Below are 16,887 nucleotides of genomic sequence, written 5' to 3' on the forward strand. Positions count from 1 at the left end.
TCATTTTCTTTATCTTTGGGGTTGATATTTCAATTTTACCAGGGTGACAAATTTGTAACATTAGTACATTTGCTTTCTTATTTTTAAGATGAAAATTTTAAGGTTATGACTTTACATTTGATTTTAACACTGGCCCACACACCATACATTTTGATATGTAGTGTCGTTATTTTTATTATTTTCTAAATAGTATGAAAATGAAAACATATTCTTTGACCTACTTGTTAACTAGAATGGTATTTTTAAATTTGCCTGGGGTTGAGGTTTTGGCATTAAAAGTTTATTACATGTTTCAAGCTTTATTGCATTGTGGACAGGAACTGTGGCCTTATTTTAAAATCGTATTAATGATTATTTTTTTGTTTAGTATATGGTTAATTTTGGTAAACTTTATACAAATTTGAGAAAGAGGAGTATTATTTATTTGAAGCTAAAGAACTAATGTGTGTTGATTAATTCAATTATATGAACTAAAAGCAGGTATAAACCAGGGAAAGTATTTAAAAAACTCATAAATGGTGATTTAAAATTTGGATTATTATTTCTTTATTCAATTAAAATTGTGTCTGCTTGAAATCATCACTTTAACTATGAAGCCACAGGAAATTCAAACATACCTGGAGGATAAAAAATGGCTTTCACAAATTTTTTAGAAAGCGAAAAAGCAGAGACTCATCTTTACAAGAGTTACCTCTGAAAACAGTAGTTGGAAAGAGTTTAATTTACTTATTGTGTCCTCACACTGATATTAATGGGTATTTTATATTTAAAATACACATTAACAATGAAAATATTTCAGTGTTGATCCTTAGATATTTTGTTAGTTGTTTGAATACAAAGAAAAAAAGATTTTTTTTCTGTTATAAAAATATACTTGTAAATATTTTGCTACTTTAAAATAATGAATCGAATAGATTCCCAACTCTCATTAGGTTCACACTATATAATGTAGCTCATATAGAGATTAGTTTTGAGTGAAGATCATTTACAAGTTGAGAAATAAGCAGAATAGTCACAAAACACAAATGGATCCCATAAATGGGATCTATAGCCAAAGTATAAATACTAATAATCACAATATGAGGGGATTATTGGAAACACATTAGGTATTTTGGCTATCTTAATAAAATCTCTCTTTCTTTCTCACACATGCATAATCATAACCTTACTTTTGCCCACACAAATAATCAGAGCCTACATATTAGAAGGGTAAGTATACCTACACACCACACACACACACATCCCACTTTGGATTGCTGGTTTTGCATGACTTTGACTTTCATCATATTTTTTCTCAGTGGTCTTTTCTCTTTGCCATGGCAATGTAGCAGATTGAAACAATTAGTGTTAAATAACCTACCATGGACATTGAGCTTGGTGCTCATGCTGCTTGATCCTGCCACGTTAGTTGCCATGCACGTGTACTGGCCAGCATCATCAGGCTGAGCAAATGCTATTTGCAGAGCCCCAGAGCTGAGGATGCGCTGGCGGATTGATTCCACAATTGCATGCCCATCTTTATGCCAGGTAATGTCAGGTGGTGGGAAGCCATCTGCCTCACACGGTAGGGAGATGGGCTTATCCACAGCAGTAATATATTCCTTTGGATGGGGGCTAATGACTGGAGGAACTGAAAGATAACAAAGTGTAAACTTCATCTTAAAAGCATAAATGTATCATGTACACACCACAGTATCACTCTAGCAAAGGGAAGTCACACAGAAAAGAAATGAAATCCTGACTTTACCATATTATCATCAAAGTATCACTATACTTTGTTTTCATTGGAAAAGAAAATTCTTTGAGCTATTTTCAGAAAATTATTCTCTGCATAGTTAACAAATGTAAATGCTATTCAATTTTAAATGAGGGCATAAACATATATTCCTGAGGTACTGCATGTCTAGAAAATTTAGGTTGTGTCAACAGAGGCATTTTCTTTAACATACTGTGTTATGTGATTCATTTCAGCTACTTAAACTTTCAGAAGAGACCCCTTCAAGGTTTGGAAATTATTCAACTGCTCTATCTTAATAAAATCTTTCTATTTTATACTTTTACTCAAGTGTTTCCTACAGTGCTTAGTGTCTCAAATACAGTGGCCATATTTAACACAGTATTGTTTGAATGACCAAGTAAATAAATGAATAGATCATGGAAAAGAATTATATATGTAAAACTCTTCCCACTTCTTCCGAAAGCTGTGGAAGGGCTTACGATAAGGCATTCTCTTCCTATTGTTTCCAGTAGGTTGATTACCACTTAGGTATTGGCCTGGATATTTTATTGAGCTTCAAAGAAATATTAAATAATTATCAGAGAAGAACCAAGGACAAACAAGGAACAACTGACCACAAGCACACGGGAAAGAAACGAGAGGATGATCCACCTGTGTCAATGCAAGTCCAGAGACAGTGACAAGGTGCAGAGGACAACAGTGACAGTAAAAATAATCCCTTTAAATATGTGCCGGCAAAACCCACAAAAAACAAAAAAACTACCACCCACTCAAGAAAGCTTAAGAAACAAGGCAAATGTTGTTTTCACATTGTTACCACACATGCAAACTGAGAAATGGAATCAGAAATGAGAGCTCTGAGCGTTCCACTGATCCATGTAATGCCCTGTGCATAGCAAGTCCTGGGGACCTAGATTTAACTGCCACATCTCCAGAGGATACGGAGAAATGGTCAACCACATGGAGACCAAATTTTATTTTATTTTATTTATTTTATTATTTTTAAAGATTTTACTTATTTGAGAGAGAGAGAAAGCATGCGCACGCGCAAGAGTGGGGGAAGGGGGAGAGGGAGAAACAGACAAGGGGCTTGATCCCAGGACCCTGAGCTGAAGTCAGATGCTTAACTCATTGAGCCACCCAGGCACCCCGAGACCAAATTTAAAGTACACTAATAGTGATAAGTAAAATAAAATCAAGTTGTGAAAAAATATGAATAATCATGTGAAAATTACTTATATCAGCCAACATTATTTGGTTGGGTTTGTGCTTTCCATTACATACTGTTTCTGCAAGGAGAGAGATTTGGTTCAGAATCTTCATGCCTCTAGAGCATGCAATTATCTCTGGTTGCTTTTGGAATCTTGAAATGCCATTAATCATTTAATGTGTTTCTTTGTCCCAGAATTGCCCATACCAATAATTTTAATCAATTAGCGAAGGAAAAACCCCTCCTAAATGGAAGTGTTCTTTCCATGACCTCCATGTTGCCAAAGCCAATGAATATTTATTGGTCCTTACCCAACTGATCTCACACTTGCATTCAACAAATCATCCACTCCCTTCTTCTTGAAACACTCTCCTCTCCTAGCCTCCATCAGGCTTTCCTCTAACATGTCTGCCTGCTCCTTCGTATTCTCCAGCATCCTCTCTTTTCTCAGGCCTTTAAACAATGCAGAGTTCTAGGTCTTTGTCCTTAGCTCTTTTTCTGTCCAAATTCTGATCCAGTCTTGTGGACTGAAATACGCTGATTACTTCCAAATTTATATCTTACACTATACTTCTCCCTTGAGCTCTGAATCCATATTCAACTCAATTTGATACCTCCACTAGGATTTCTAATAGTTTCCCACATCTCATAGGATCAATCGGAAGTTTTGTTTTCTTTCCTCCAAAGCCAGTTCCTCCCCCTTGCACTATCATCCCCTCCATGGCACTATCATCCACTCACTAGCTCAAGCCCAAAGCCCAGGAAACATCATTAATTCCCCTTTTTTCCTAACCTCCCAAATCTGATTCATCAGTCATCCTGGAAGTTACACCTCCAGAAGTACCTTAAATCCATCACTTTTTCCATTTACCCCTGCAACTTACACAGCCACTCTCACTTCCAGCCAGGCTGTAACACCCTGCTTAGAGGACCTGAATAGTTCCTCCAGCTATAGTCTTGCACCTTCTCTAAACCATTATCTACATAGCAGCAAATGAGATCTTCCTAAAACCAAATAAGCATCTTGGTTAAACCCTTAAAAGGTCTCCCACTGCATAGAGAAGAAAATATAACCTTTGTGTGGTCCTTCTGACCCTCCATGCATTGGCCCACCTTCTTTTCTGATTTCCTTCACATTGTGCCAGCCTTCTTCTTCTCCACCATTCTCTACCACACTGCCATGCTTCTTTCCTGCCGTGAGGCCACTGCACGTGCTGTCCTCTCTCCCTTGGATACTCTGCCACTTTTGCATGGCTCATCCTAGCTTATCATTCAGGTCTAAGCCTAAATGGTACTCCTTTAGAAAAGCCTACTTCTTAAAACCTACTTTAACCACTAATGTGAAGTGGTGCCCACATTTCCCCATTATTCCCCATCTCAGCCTTTTTTTCTGCTTAGCATATGTCAGAATTTATAATTATTTCATTTATTTGGTAGTTTAGTTTTTTTCCTTCTGTACACCATAAGGGAAGGATCATGTCTGTAATGTTCAATGTATTTCCACTTATTATTGCAATAAATATTTGTTGAGAAAAATATTAACAATATAAAGAGATTTATAATGCATAGTTAAGTAAGCTTTACTATAGTCAGTAATTTACCACAGGAAAACACCCTATAAGGAAATTCAAAATCAGTTAATGCGAATTCAGAAGCTCAGAATCTACTTCCAGGTCACAAAAACAATGCATGCAAGATATGAATATTATGTCAAAAAAATAAGAGTTAAATGTGAAAAGACCCTGCTTTGTCTACAGAATAATTTTTTCCCATCAAGTTGGTTAACTGCAATTACATTTTTTGTTTTATGATTTTTTATTTATGATTTTAAAAAATATATGCTTTGTTTTTTAAGTGGATATTAGAATCTAGTGTTTCATAATGTATCCAATGTGGTATTATGGGGAGAAGGGTTTTAAAATTTACCTTAAATATGTGCTACAATGAAATAGAGTACCATATGGAAGTTCATAGAAATCCAAGATAATCGTGAGATGCCTTAGTTTTCTTATATAAACAATGACCAAAAACACCCCAACCATTAAATTTTCTTCTTCATAAGGGTAAGAGAAACACGCATTGTATAACGTAAACTACGAATGTTCAGAGCTATGGCAGCCTGGTTATTTTAGATAGATGAACTTTGGTATACATTGTTACAAGCATCTTTGCAATGAAGACATAGAAATTTACTCTTTAGGTACCTTGAACATTTAATTTGATTTTGCCTACGGCTGTACCAGCTGGATTCTGAGCCACGCACATGTAAGTACCAGCATCTTCTCTGACAGCTCTGGAGATCTGCAAGCCGCCACTAGGAAGAACTGCATGGCTTTTGCCTACATCGGTTATGAAAGCACAGTGGGAAGAATTTTTATTAAAATTTTTTTCATTAAAAAAATCATACTGACTTCTGAATTATAAAACACTGATTTGCTGTAATTTTCTTGATAGAAACAGTGGTAGGTACCTGCAGTCATGACATTGATGCCTTCTTTTTGCCAAGTAATGAAAGGACTGGGTGTCCCTGTTGCTTCACATGGTAATAAAATGGGATTGTTCACAATGACATCTAGTTCACTTGGCTGAGGCTGAATGACTGGAGGCTCTATAAGAACCAACAGAAAAAGCAATGGCACCAGTTAGTGGCAGAAATGTCTAAAAGTAGCCATGAGGTTAAACATGCCCGGATTCATAGTTCCACATTATTTGTGATTTGATTGTCCAGGGGAAAAGAGAATATTGGCCATATTCCATTTTTTTCTTGAGTCTTGCTACTGTAGGCAGTTTCCATTAGAACTCCGTTAGAAGACTAGAAGCAGGAACAGATTATAGAAACTCAAGAAAAAAAAGAATTTGGGGTTGTTCTGTGTGATTTTTCATTTGTATGTTTTTCTTAGTTTATTGAAAAATATCTGTCAGTCTTTCATACCCCCAAGGTATTTCTAGACAGTACATCCTTTCAAGAATAAACATGGCTTGAAGAAAAAACAAGGTTTTAATGAGTTAAATGAGCTTCCATACCCTGGACATAAAGGGTCACGTGTCGATGTGCAGAACCAGCTGCGTTCCTGGCGACACAAGTGTATCTTCCAGCATGGTTTAACTGAGTGGCAAATATTTCAATTGCTCCTAAAAAGGAAAAAGTTTTTATGCATAGGGCGTCCATTTTTCTGCAACCATTCTTCTGGTTCAATAAACTCTCTCTCTGATTTTGCGTTTTCATCCCCATAGCACAGTGGTGCTTGGCTTATACTCATACTTGTATCCCCTGAAGGGTCTAGCACAGTGCCTTTTAATCATTATTAATAGCTTTATTTAGGCAAAATTTACATGCCATAAAATTCACCCATTTAAATGTACAATTTTATGATTTTTACTATCTTTACAGAGTTGTGCAACTCTTACAATCTAATTTTGAGGACATTACTATTACCCTAAAAAGAAATCTCATCCCCCCTCCAAAAAAAGAAAGAAATCTCATTCCATTTACAGTCACCTCTCATTCCCAGCCCCAGCACCATGCAATTACTAATTTCTTCTTATTCTTCATATATTTGCCTTTTCTGAACATTTCATGCACATGCAATCATACAGCTGTCCTTTGTGTCTGATTTCTTTCACTGTGAGCACAGTTTTTGAGTTTCATCTGTTGTAGCATGTGCCAATATTTTTGTTCCATTTTACTGATAAATAGAATTTCATTGTGTGGATTATCCACATTTTATTTATTCTTTCATCAGTTGATGGACATTTGGATTGCTTCTACTTTCTCTATTGTGAATAATGGTGTATGAACATTTGCATACAAGTCCTTGTGTAGACATATGTTTTCATTTTTCTGGATAGATGCCTAGGAATGGAGCTGCTGGGTCATATGGTAACTCTTGTTTAATATTTTGAGAAAGTTCCAAACTGTTCTCTTAATACAATACCTTGTGCTGAAGGGCAGTTAATTTCTATTTTATGATTTTAATTGTTACCAATCTATACACATTTTAGACACAGCCAAAATACTTGGCTTTGAAAGTCAAGTTTTACCCTGAGAACAATCTGCCATCATTTCCCTTCTTTGAAAAAATGAACAAATTACCTTAGAATAACATGCACAAATGCAGAAAGCCCCAGGATGTTCGTTGCTACTTTAGTTTATCTCTAGTGTACCTTCCCAATACAAAACACCAGTGTGAATTACCAATATTTTCATTTAGGTGAATTATTTTTTCTCTTTCAATACAAAATTTTATAAATGATGGCTACTACCACTCTCAAAAATTATCCATGCTAGCACTTATACCCAGCCTTCCCTGCTCAGTTATAAAAACCTTGAAAACAAGAACCCTCCTAGTTCTATATCCTCAGAAACTCAGTGGAGTATTATAACTTATTTTAGGCACTAAATCTTTGTTAAATGAATGGAGATTCTTTTTGGCTAATGGAGAGAGTGTGGTTCACTCAAAGGCAACCAGTGAATTTGTGAAGCTTCAGGGTTAGTAAATATGCACATAAAATCCAGTGATCATGCTCATTATATTCAGTTACTGTGATTTTGTTTCCAGATTTTTTTCTCTCCCTTTGCCGAGTTACCCTGCCCAACTGTATTTTTTTTTCCAGATGCGTAAGTCTAGGAATGAAAATGTATTTTATTTTTTTATTTTCGTGCAACAAAAGGCCAGGTAAGGCCATCCATTAATCATTAGTCTAATCTTAGGTGTGTAATTACTGAGCTTGGTCTTACCTGAGGACAGAATTCTATAACCGTCTCCCCTGGGAAGTAGTCTTATCCCATTTTTTGTCCAGTGAATTGAGGGAAAGGGAACTCCTGAAGCAGTGCAGGTAATAACCGTTGGGGCACGTTTGGTTACTAGAAAGTCCGTAGGCTCATCAGCTATGGAAGGTGGGACTAAAACAGTAACAACAATAAGAAAGTACACATTTCAAACCCTTACAGGTTTCCAAAGCCTTATCATACATCTTTCTCTTTCTACACAGAAAGTGAATGTTAGTAAGTGGAAAAGGAAGCCCTCTTGTGAAGTAGTGTGATAATGAAACATATCATTATAATAACTATTAATCCATGTACTAAGCCAGTTCTACCTTGGACAGTGAGATCCACAGTTCTCTTATCCTCCCCGGCATCATTTGTCACAGTGCACTCATAGGTTGCAGTGTCATCCACAGAAGGGGAAATAATTACTAGTGAACCTGAAGAAAGGAGCCTAGAAGAAAGATTTCAAAGCAATGATGTACTGTAGATCAGTTTTCATAAATGCTGGTTCAACATGGCACGATGTTGTGAATTGAGGGAAATGGAATTCTTTCCTTGTATTAAAATGAGGAATCCCTCTGATACTTCAAGTATCAGACTTTTTTTTTTTATATGGGCAATGGGTTAATAGAGACTCAACTTGGAGATTTAGATGAAGCAATTGGGTAGAAGGATTGTTTGAAGAGGGAATCTTGCATTTTCCGATTGCTTATATCATGATCAACCATGCTCTCCTAACTGAAATACAGTGGCTGATGACAGCCACTGTTTATGGAACACTGAATACATTCTGGTACTTTCTCAACTGCTTCACATAAACTACCTCTAAATCTCACAATAACTTTGCAGATTGGTATTTGATTATTTCCATTGACAGATGGGTAATTACAAGTTTGTCTGTCTTACGTGTTGCCCTAGTTCACATGTCTCCTTACATGTGTTGGACACTTTTGTGATGCATAGTACATATATCAATAAGTCTTTTCCCTAACTTTTAACCAATTCAAAACTAAAGTGACCTGGATCACTTCAAATGTTTAAGAGGACTAGTAAATATACATACGTTATTCAAAGTAAATCTAAATAAAATATCTATTTTCTTATTTCAAAGTGTGCACTGATAGAATAAAAGTGATTGGATTCAATGGGAATACGTTTGACATGCTTTTTTATTTGATGGTATTGCACATTTTCTACATAGTATATATCTTCAAATCACTAGACTCCCAGTACCCAAAGATTAAAAGGGTGAGAAAGAGAGAAAAAACAGAATTTCAAGTGAAACACTCCTCGTTTCATATTTCCTAATGTATAAGAATTGATCATTGTCAAAGTAGATCTACAAGAACATTTGTTTTAGTATTATAGCAATTCCTTTGACAAGATACCTATCTGTTAACTTAATTGAGATACAAGAAATGATGCTCATTTACAACATCAGAAATTCCTAGTAATCAAAAGGTTAGCTTTTCAAAAACATGTTTTTCCTCCCTACACATGCTACCAAATACCTAAGTTGTATTTCAAGGTTCAGAATTTTATTTTTATTCTATAGCTAAAGGTGGTATTATTTTTACAGAGTCGTTTTTCCCTTATGCCAAATATTTTCATTCTTTGTTTTTATAAAATTCCAAAAGGTGCTAAGAAAAATAAAGCAGAATAGGAATCTAATCTTGTAGATCTCTCTGATCATCATCCACAGGGCTTATGGATAGAAAAGTTGAACCTATAATTCAGAAAAAGCTTTTAGGTTGAAAAACTAATTCCACATTAAGAAAAGTACATACTCTGTACATACTAGCTAATTCTTCATACTTTATATATATGCTGTCCCCATTGATAGAGATGAAATGTTAATTCTTTTTAAAATTAGTTTCTAAATAGTAGGTGGGGTTTTTCAGTTAAATTATTACTTACCTATATGAATTCTGATTTTGATCCACACTAAGAAGATGCCCATTTTTCCTCCACCTGATTGATGGTTTTGGTATCCCAGCAGCCTCACAAGCCAGAGTAGTTTGAACGTTTACTGTTACAGTTATGTTGGTAGGACCCAGAGCAATGGATGGAGGAACTAAAACAAAGTCAGCAAGTAAGAGGGAAACACATTCAGCAAACAGTATGCCATCTGAAGTATTTCTGCCAGACTGAAATTAATCATTGGTAACTTGTTCCATAGTTAAAACACAAGAAGGCTCTGTGAATTTAGTGTTGTGATGGTGCTAGCCACAATGAGGGGAAAACACGGGTCTTAACTGTTCACAACAGAGTGTGGTACTTTCACATAGCCCCGGTTATCAAGGTCTTTATGATCTCACAGGTTTAGGCTATCAAAGAACATTTAACCCAAACATTAGATGCTGTTCATATTTACCATGGACTTGTAAATCTATTCGCCTGCGGTCTGTTCCAGCAGCATTGGTAGCCATACACAAATATCGCCCAGTATCTGTGACATGTGCTGACTGAATATGAAGGAATCCATTTTCCAAGATGGAGTATCTACAAGAAAGATCACAAGTGAAGTCCCCGGAATCAGTGTTTTCTGATTATTTACATTTTGACTGAGAGTATTCTACAAGACTTAGTTACATTTTTAGTCTTTTTCCTGCTATAGAAATTTGTAATACCCTTGGTGGAAAAAAAAGGATATTCCACAATGGTGCATAGCAGATGAACTTGTGATCTTGGATGAATTATAAGCATTATGTTTTGGCCATAAGCCTTAGGATTATGCTTTTAAAATAATATATTTCGATTCTCATATTAAGATGAAGAACTAATATTAAATATTAGTTTAACAAACAAGACCAAAATAATACATTGGAAAAAAAAATTAGGGAATTATCCTTCAGTTCTTGCAGTATTTTTCATTCTTTTCCAGAACTGTTACCTTGCATGACTTGCAGTTAGAACAGCACCATCCTTTCTCCATGTTATCCTTGGGGTTGGCACACCCTCAGCAAGGCATTCCAATACAGTTGATGTATTTAAGTGAATGATAAGACTCTGGGGGCCAGTCTTTATGTTTGGAGGAACTGCACAAGAGATGCACATGGAAAACCTCATTCATATCAATAATATAGCCTGAACTAAGACTCTGAAGAGGTAATACAAGGTTAGCTTTGAGTCAAATGTATAGCTTTGTCTACAGCTAATTCAGGTTAGTATGAACAGAATTGGGGTTTAATTCCTAAAGTCTTACTCAAGATACTTAGTGTTTAAAAATAAAGCACAGATGGGGGAAGGAGGTTTTTAAATCCCTGATACAGTGTGTGAAATCTGGCTTTTTAGGAGACACTTGAATAAAAATCAGCTCTGGTCTGATGCAAATTAAAGATGATATTTCTTATTTCTCTTTGGCCAAATAATGGTCTGAGAATGTTAACACTGGAACAACTTCACTTTAAATAAAGAACAGAAAGTGGGCTGCTCTAATGAAAAGCACATCTGTGATTAATCATGCAAGTCTCAGAGCATGTATTTTATTAATCATTGAGTTCATATGGGAATAGAAAACTTGAATTTTAATTTTACTCTTAGAGATATTAGTTGTGTGGGTCACCCAATATCGTGTAAAATTTCATATATTAAAAAACCAAAGAGACTGTGATGGGGAGAAGTCTGTATTATCTTCCCAAATATTGACAAATTTTAATGTTTAGATTTTAGATTTGAGAGAATCACAGTCCTATGGCAGTCTCGGTCTAGTACATATATACTCAAACACCAACATGAATAAAGGTGAACTAAATAATGAACCGCATGTCATCCAAAGCCTTAGTGTGCCTTTCTCAACGGTTCTGATCTGAATGACACAAAATGTCAGGATATGTTAATAACAACTGGACATACATTATCCTCTAAGATAATGTATCTTTAATTATTTTTTTGAAATATGGTTTGAATATAGCCATAATACAAATACTACATGTTGTCTTTTTCAAAAAATAAGATAACCACAAGAATTCATTGAGTGTGCCCATAAGAAACAAAAAATTTATCATTTCTTTGAATGCCCTTGGCTAAATTTTTAAAATGTCACAAAATATTATTAATTTTTCTTACCATTTACAGTGAGAATAAATTCTCTTGTAGTCTTTCCTGCAATGTTGCTGGCCACACAAGTATAATTGGCTGTATCACTTAGATCTGCATTATTAATTTGCAAGTATCTTCCTCCAGATAGAATTCGTACTCGAGGTGTTGCCTAGATTCAGCAAGTAAAATTTACCATTAAGATGTCAGGAAAAGAGAATAAAATACTATTTATAACATCAAAAATAACTATAGTGAGCTATGGATTGCCTGTCTTCTAGTATGCTTTGTCTGCTCCCCCTACCATTATCCTGGGATCAAAACCCCTCAGGAACTATTTCTATGAGTGTGCTTAAGGCAAAGACACAATCAATATTCCCAGTTCTCCTGGCCACAATGATCTGGATACTCAAGGATGAGCAGGTGACTCAAGCTGGGCCCCTGAGAGTCCTCTGCAGGACTTTGTTGGAAGTGTTGCGGAATGACAGTCTTTTTTTACTGGTGTCTGGTAGTGAGGATGACATAGCCTGGTGGCAGTCTCTCCATGTGTGGACAGCTCTAAATCTAAAACAAAGCAAGCAGAGTTGCGACTCAGAAAAAAAACATAGATGCTTGATTACATGAGGAGAACCTCTGGATCTAGTAATACCTAAAACCTAAGTTCACCAATCACTATAGGTAATAAATGCCTTTAAAAAAAATTTAAGTTGGTTTGAGTTTGAATTCTGTCACTTACAACTGAAAGCTCCATGACTAATAAATTAACTTTGTTTATAGGAAATAATGATCCTTTAACATTTTAAAAATAAGTAAATAAATGATTTTAGTCTACAAATATTTGTTAAGCATTTATTTCGTGCCCAGGCACGGGACCAAGAATTATGAAAATACAGAGACAATGAAACCTAACCTTTGCTATTAAGTCCAATTGGGAAAATAGGTGTAAACAAGTAGTTTTGTACAAATCAAGATGCATGATGTTCATAATCATTAAAAAATGCCAGGTAGCATCAAAGACTGATATTTTCTTTTTTTTTTTCAAGATTTTATTTATTTATTTGAGAGAGAGAGAATGAGAGATAGAGAGCACGAGAGGGGAGAGGGTCAGAGGGAGAAGCAGACTCTCCGCTGAGCAGGGAGCCCGATGCGGGACTCGATCCCGGGACTCCAGGATCATGACCTGAGCCGAAGGCAGTCGCTTAACCAACTGAGCCACCCAGGCGCCCCAAGACTGATATTTTCTGGTTGAACCAAAGAAGGAACTACTTCAGGAAGAGCCTAAATAAGATTTTTCTGCCATATGGGCTCTTTCCCAGATAGGTATATAGTTGACCTTCGAACTGTATGGGTCCACTTATATGTAGATCTTTGCAGCTTGTAATGTATTTTCTCTTCCTTATGATTCTGTTAATAACATTTTCTTTTCTCTAGCTTACTTTATTGTAAAAATAGAGTATATAATATATATAACATACAAAATATGTGCTGATAGACTGTTTATGTTACTGGTGAGGCTTTGGGTCAACAATAGATTATTAGTAAAATTTTGGGGAGTCCAAAGTTATATGTAGACTTCTGACTGTCTGTGTGTGTGGGGGGGGGTCAGTGCCTCTAACCTCCATGTTATTCAAGGGCCAACTGTCTATTTCTAATGAAAAAAGTTGTTCATACTAAAATATGCAGTTCAGCTCAATTTATTTTATGAGATCATGTATTTTCTCTAGGCTTTCTTTTTTTTTTAAGATTTTGTTTATTTATTTGAGAGAGAGAGTGTACAAGCAGGAGGAAGGGCAGAGGGAGAGGGAGAAGCAGGCCCCCGCCAAGCAGGGAGCCTGATGTGGGGCCCGATCCCAGGACCCCAGGATCATGACCTGAGCCTAAGACAGATGCTTAACCAACTGAGCTACTTAGGCGCTCCTCTCTTGGCCTTTCATTGCTATAGGGGCTATTAGTGAAAAAATCTTATTACCTCTGATGAGAATAAGTGATTTCTTAAATATATATGTTAAGTTCTATAAAACATATATTTGTAATTTTTTTATGTGGGAATCGCAGGGTTGTAGGCTAATAAAAAATTTCAGAATTGATTCTTATGTTTTTGTTCCATGAACATCAGTAAGTTCTGCTAAGTCATCAAGTCTCACTACAGTTTTCTCTGGTTCTCTACCCACTGGCCACCAGTGATTCTTCCAAATCTGACTTCTTTCTTCAGATAGAATCTCCTTCTCAACTGATGCTCTTCCTTCCTACTCCATGCAGAAAACCAAAGTCCTGTGCCTGCAGTTCTCTCCTCCTCGCATCTTACATGTGAATGCAACCTTCCTATCTTTCCATCTCTGTGGAAAAAGGTCAGTCCTTTTGTCCAAGGCTAATCTCCTCACCTGTGAACAGGGTCCCATTCCTTCTCTGTTCAACACATGTCATCCTATAAACTTCTCTTTCTCTCTCCTATATCTTTAGTCTCTTTCTTTTTTTTTAAGATTTTATTTATTTATTTGACAGAGAGAGACACAGCAAGAGAGGGAACACAAGCAGGGGAAGTGGGAGAGGGAGAAGCAGGCCTTCCGCGGAGCAGGGAGCCTGATGTGGGGCTCGATCCCAGGACCCTGGGATCATGACCTGAGCCAAAGGCAGATGCTTAACGACTGAGCCCAGGTGCCCCTTTAGTCTCTTTCTTTCAGTAAATAAACACATAAAATCTCTTTTATATTTCAAGAATAGGCCATAATTATTTCCATTTCCTCTTCTTCCTTAACTCTCCCAACAATTGTAACCTATTTTTTCCTTTGATCACTTTATTGAAGAAACATTGTTCTGATCTTTAATCACTTCTGTGTTATTGCCAAAACCATGCATGCAATTTAATTTGTATCTTAATGGACTCTGTCAACCACTCCCTCTCTTTTCCTTGGCTTTTAGTACACCAATGTATCCTATACTTAATCCTAACTCTCTGAGTCCTCCTTCTCTGTTCTGATCTTCTTTTCTTCTTTCTTTGTTCACCTTATAATTATTAGTGTTGCCTTACACTCTATTCTCATTTATAGGTTATCTCACACTGTATTCTCTCTGGTCAACTTCATACAAACCCATGGCTTTAACAACTGGTCATACCATGGAGGACTACCAAGTCAAAGATGTTTTTGATGAAATAGGGACCCATATTTCTTAGTACTTTTAAGAATTTCCACTTGGATAATATATTGGTAATTCAAACTCAAAATATCTGAAACTGAATCATCTCTTTTTTCATAACTGTTGAACTCACCCTGTCCCAGTACTAACAACACTTGATCATAGCAGGGATTAGCCTAAACTTCTCCATCATCAACATTCACTCAGTTTCTATCTGAACACCTAATAGCTGTTGTTTGTTTGTTTGTTTGTTTTAAGAAAGAGTGGGGGTCGGGAACGGGGAGAGGGGCAGAGAGAGATAACCTTAAGCAGACTCCGCAATGAGTGCGCAGCCCATCACGGGGCTCAGTCTCATGACCCTTAGATCATGACCTGAGCCAAAACCAAGAGCCAGATGCTTAACTGACTATGCCACGCAGGTGCCTCACTATTTTCACTCAAAACTGAGTGAAATGCACACACTGGAGATAAAACTGTGGAGAAAAAGTCAGAACGTGAAAGGTCTTGTGAGCTAACTGGGGTAGTTTAACCTGAATCCTGAAATCTGTGGGGAATCATCAAAGGATTTTAATCAAGGCCTCCTTCAGCCACACCAAGCTCCTTTGCAATTCTGCAAGAGCAGCATTCCTTTTCCTGTAGTGGCTTTGTAGATGTCATTACCTGTGATTAGAATACCTTTCTTCTTTTTCACCCAGTATCTACCCATCAGTTAAAACTGAACTCGCCCTTTCCAAGAGCCTCCCCTGAGCTGCTCCTTACCCTGGAGTCTGAGTTACTTGCTTCTTCTCTGTTTTCATTAAATGCTACATACATCACCCTAACATATGAGTCATGTCCATGCTGTATGTAATCTTTGATTTAATTCTACGTCTTTTCAAGTAGTCTGTGAGCTCCTTGGGGGTCACGACTACTCTCAGTAGCAATTACAGTGCCCACCGTTATAGCAGGAGCACAATAAATAGAGAAACTGAGACACAGGAAGGTTAAGTGATACCCACGATAATTTAGCATGTAAGTAACTCTCAGCATCCAGTCTGGTTTTGGTCCTTTGGTTTGGTGGTGGAAGAAGTCTTTCTGCCTTAAGTGTTAGGGGACTTCATCTTTTATAATTAAGCACAATGTAACACAGTAGGTTATATTAAAAGGATGAGTGGAAACAAAAGGAGGAAAAAAAAGCAGAAGTAACTACTAGGATAAGAACAATTAGAGCATTCAAAGTCAAGGCTTTGCACCAACCTAAAAGGCTATTTAGGATCCTGGGCTGTGACACTCTGATAGCAGACAGATATCACGTGAGCATGCGAAGCTTTAGAGAGCCAGTAAGTGTGTTCTTCAAGGATTCCAGTCCTATGTTCCTGGTATCCAAGGAAGGGCCCTCCTCAGGTCCCAGTTTATTCCAGAAAAATTCAGTAAGAAATTTGCCCATGACACTTGGCAGGACAGGTCAGCTCCTTTGAGACTTGGATGACTTCTTACCTCTCAAGTAAAGAAATAGCTGAGTGTTTCAAATCCAATTTTAATTCCCGGGCTCCAGGAGATACATACTTGCACCAATTTACAGAGTGTCTGAAACAAAATACCTGTCTTTTGATCCATAACTAGTTAATAACTACCCAAGCACAGGTTGAGAAAAGAAGGCTGATTAAAAGATCCTGTGTCCACACCTCCAATGTCAAATAATAGTAGCCTGATGTTGTTTGGTTTTGTCTACCTACCAAAGACACTACAGCTGATTTTTTTTTTCCCTCAAAATGGATTTGTGGAATTTAGCAAGATTTACCTGTAACCGTTCTCCATTTTTAAGCCAAGTGATTACAGGGGGAGGCACTGCATCTGATTTGCATTCCAATGTCACTTGTCTGTTCCGTAACACAGTGAAATCCTGGGACTCCTCAGTTCCAGCAATATTAGGGGGTACTGGGTGTGAGAACAAACATGTCAGAGGCTTTCAGTAAACAAGATATAAAAATGATCTGAATTATGTTAGGTTTTCAATAA

At 36.7% G+C, this 16,887-nt stretch overlaps 1 protein-coding gene across 1 annotated transcript in view; it reads right to left on the bottom strand.

Annotated features, from left to right (window-relative positions):
* HMCN1 (hemicentin 1) overlaps positions 1-16,887 on the bottom strand; it is a 489,046-nt gene that overhangs the window by 57,928 nt on the left and 414,231 nt on the right. Inside the window, exons 71-81 of the mRNA XM_025877925.2 lie at positions 16,670-16,806; positions 11,785-11,926; positions 10,610-10,754; positions 10,091-10,218; positions 9,634-9,790; positions 8,046-8,167; positions 7,687-7,851; positions 5,973-6,080; positions 5,419-5,556; positions 5,153-5,287; positions 1,361-1,630 (exon numbers count right to left, since the gene is read on the bottom strand). Coding sequence (XP_025733710.1) covers positions 1,361-1,630; positions 5,153-5,287; positions 5,419-5,556; positions 5,973-6,080; positions 7,687-7,851; positions 8,046-8,167; positions 9,634-9,790; positions 10,091-10,218; positions 10,610-10,754; positions 11,785-11,926; positions 16,670-16,806 — 1,647 coding nt within the window. The remainder of the gene's footprint in view (positions 1-1,360; positions 1,631-5,152; positions 5,288-5,418; positions 5,557-5,972; positions 6,081-7,686; positions 7,852-8,045; positions 8,168-9,633; positions 9,791-10,090; positions 10,219-10,609; positions 10,755-11,784; positions 11,927-16,669; positions 16,807-16,887) is intronic.

This window comes from Callorhinus ursinus, unplaced genomic scaffold (assembly GCF_003265705.2).
Source record: "Callorhinus ursinus isolate GAN/ISIS: 27379988/994484 unplaced genomic scaffold, GSC_fseal_2.0 scaffold13, whole genome shotgun sequence".
Taxonomy (NCBI): domain Eukaryota; kingdom Metazoa; phylum Chordata; class Mammalia; order Carnivora; family Otariidae; genus Callorhinus; species Callorhinus ursinus.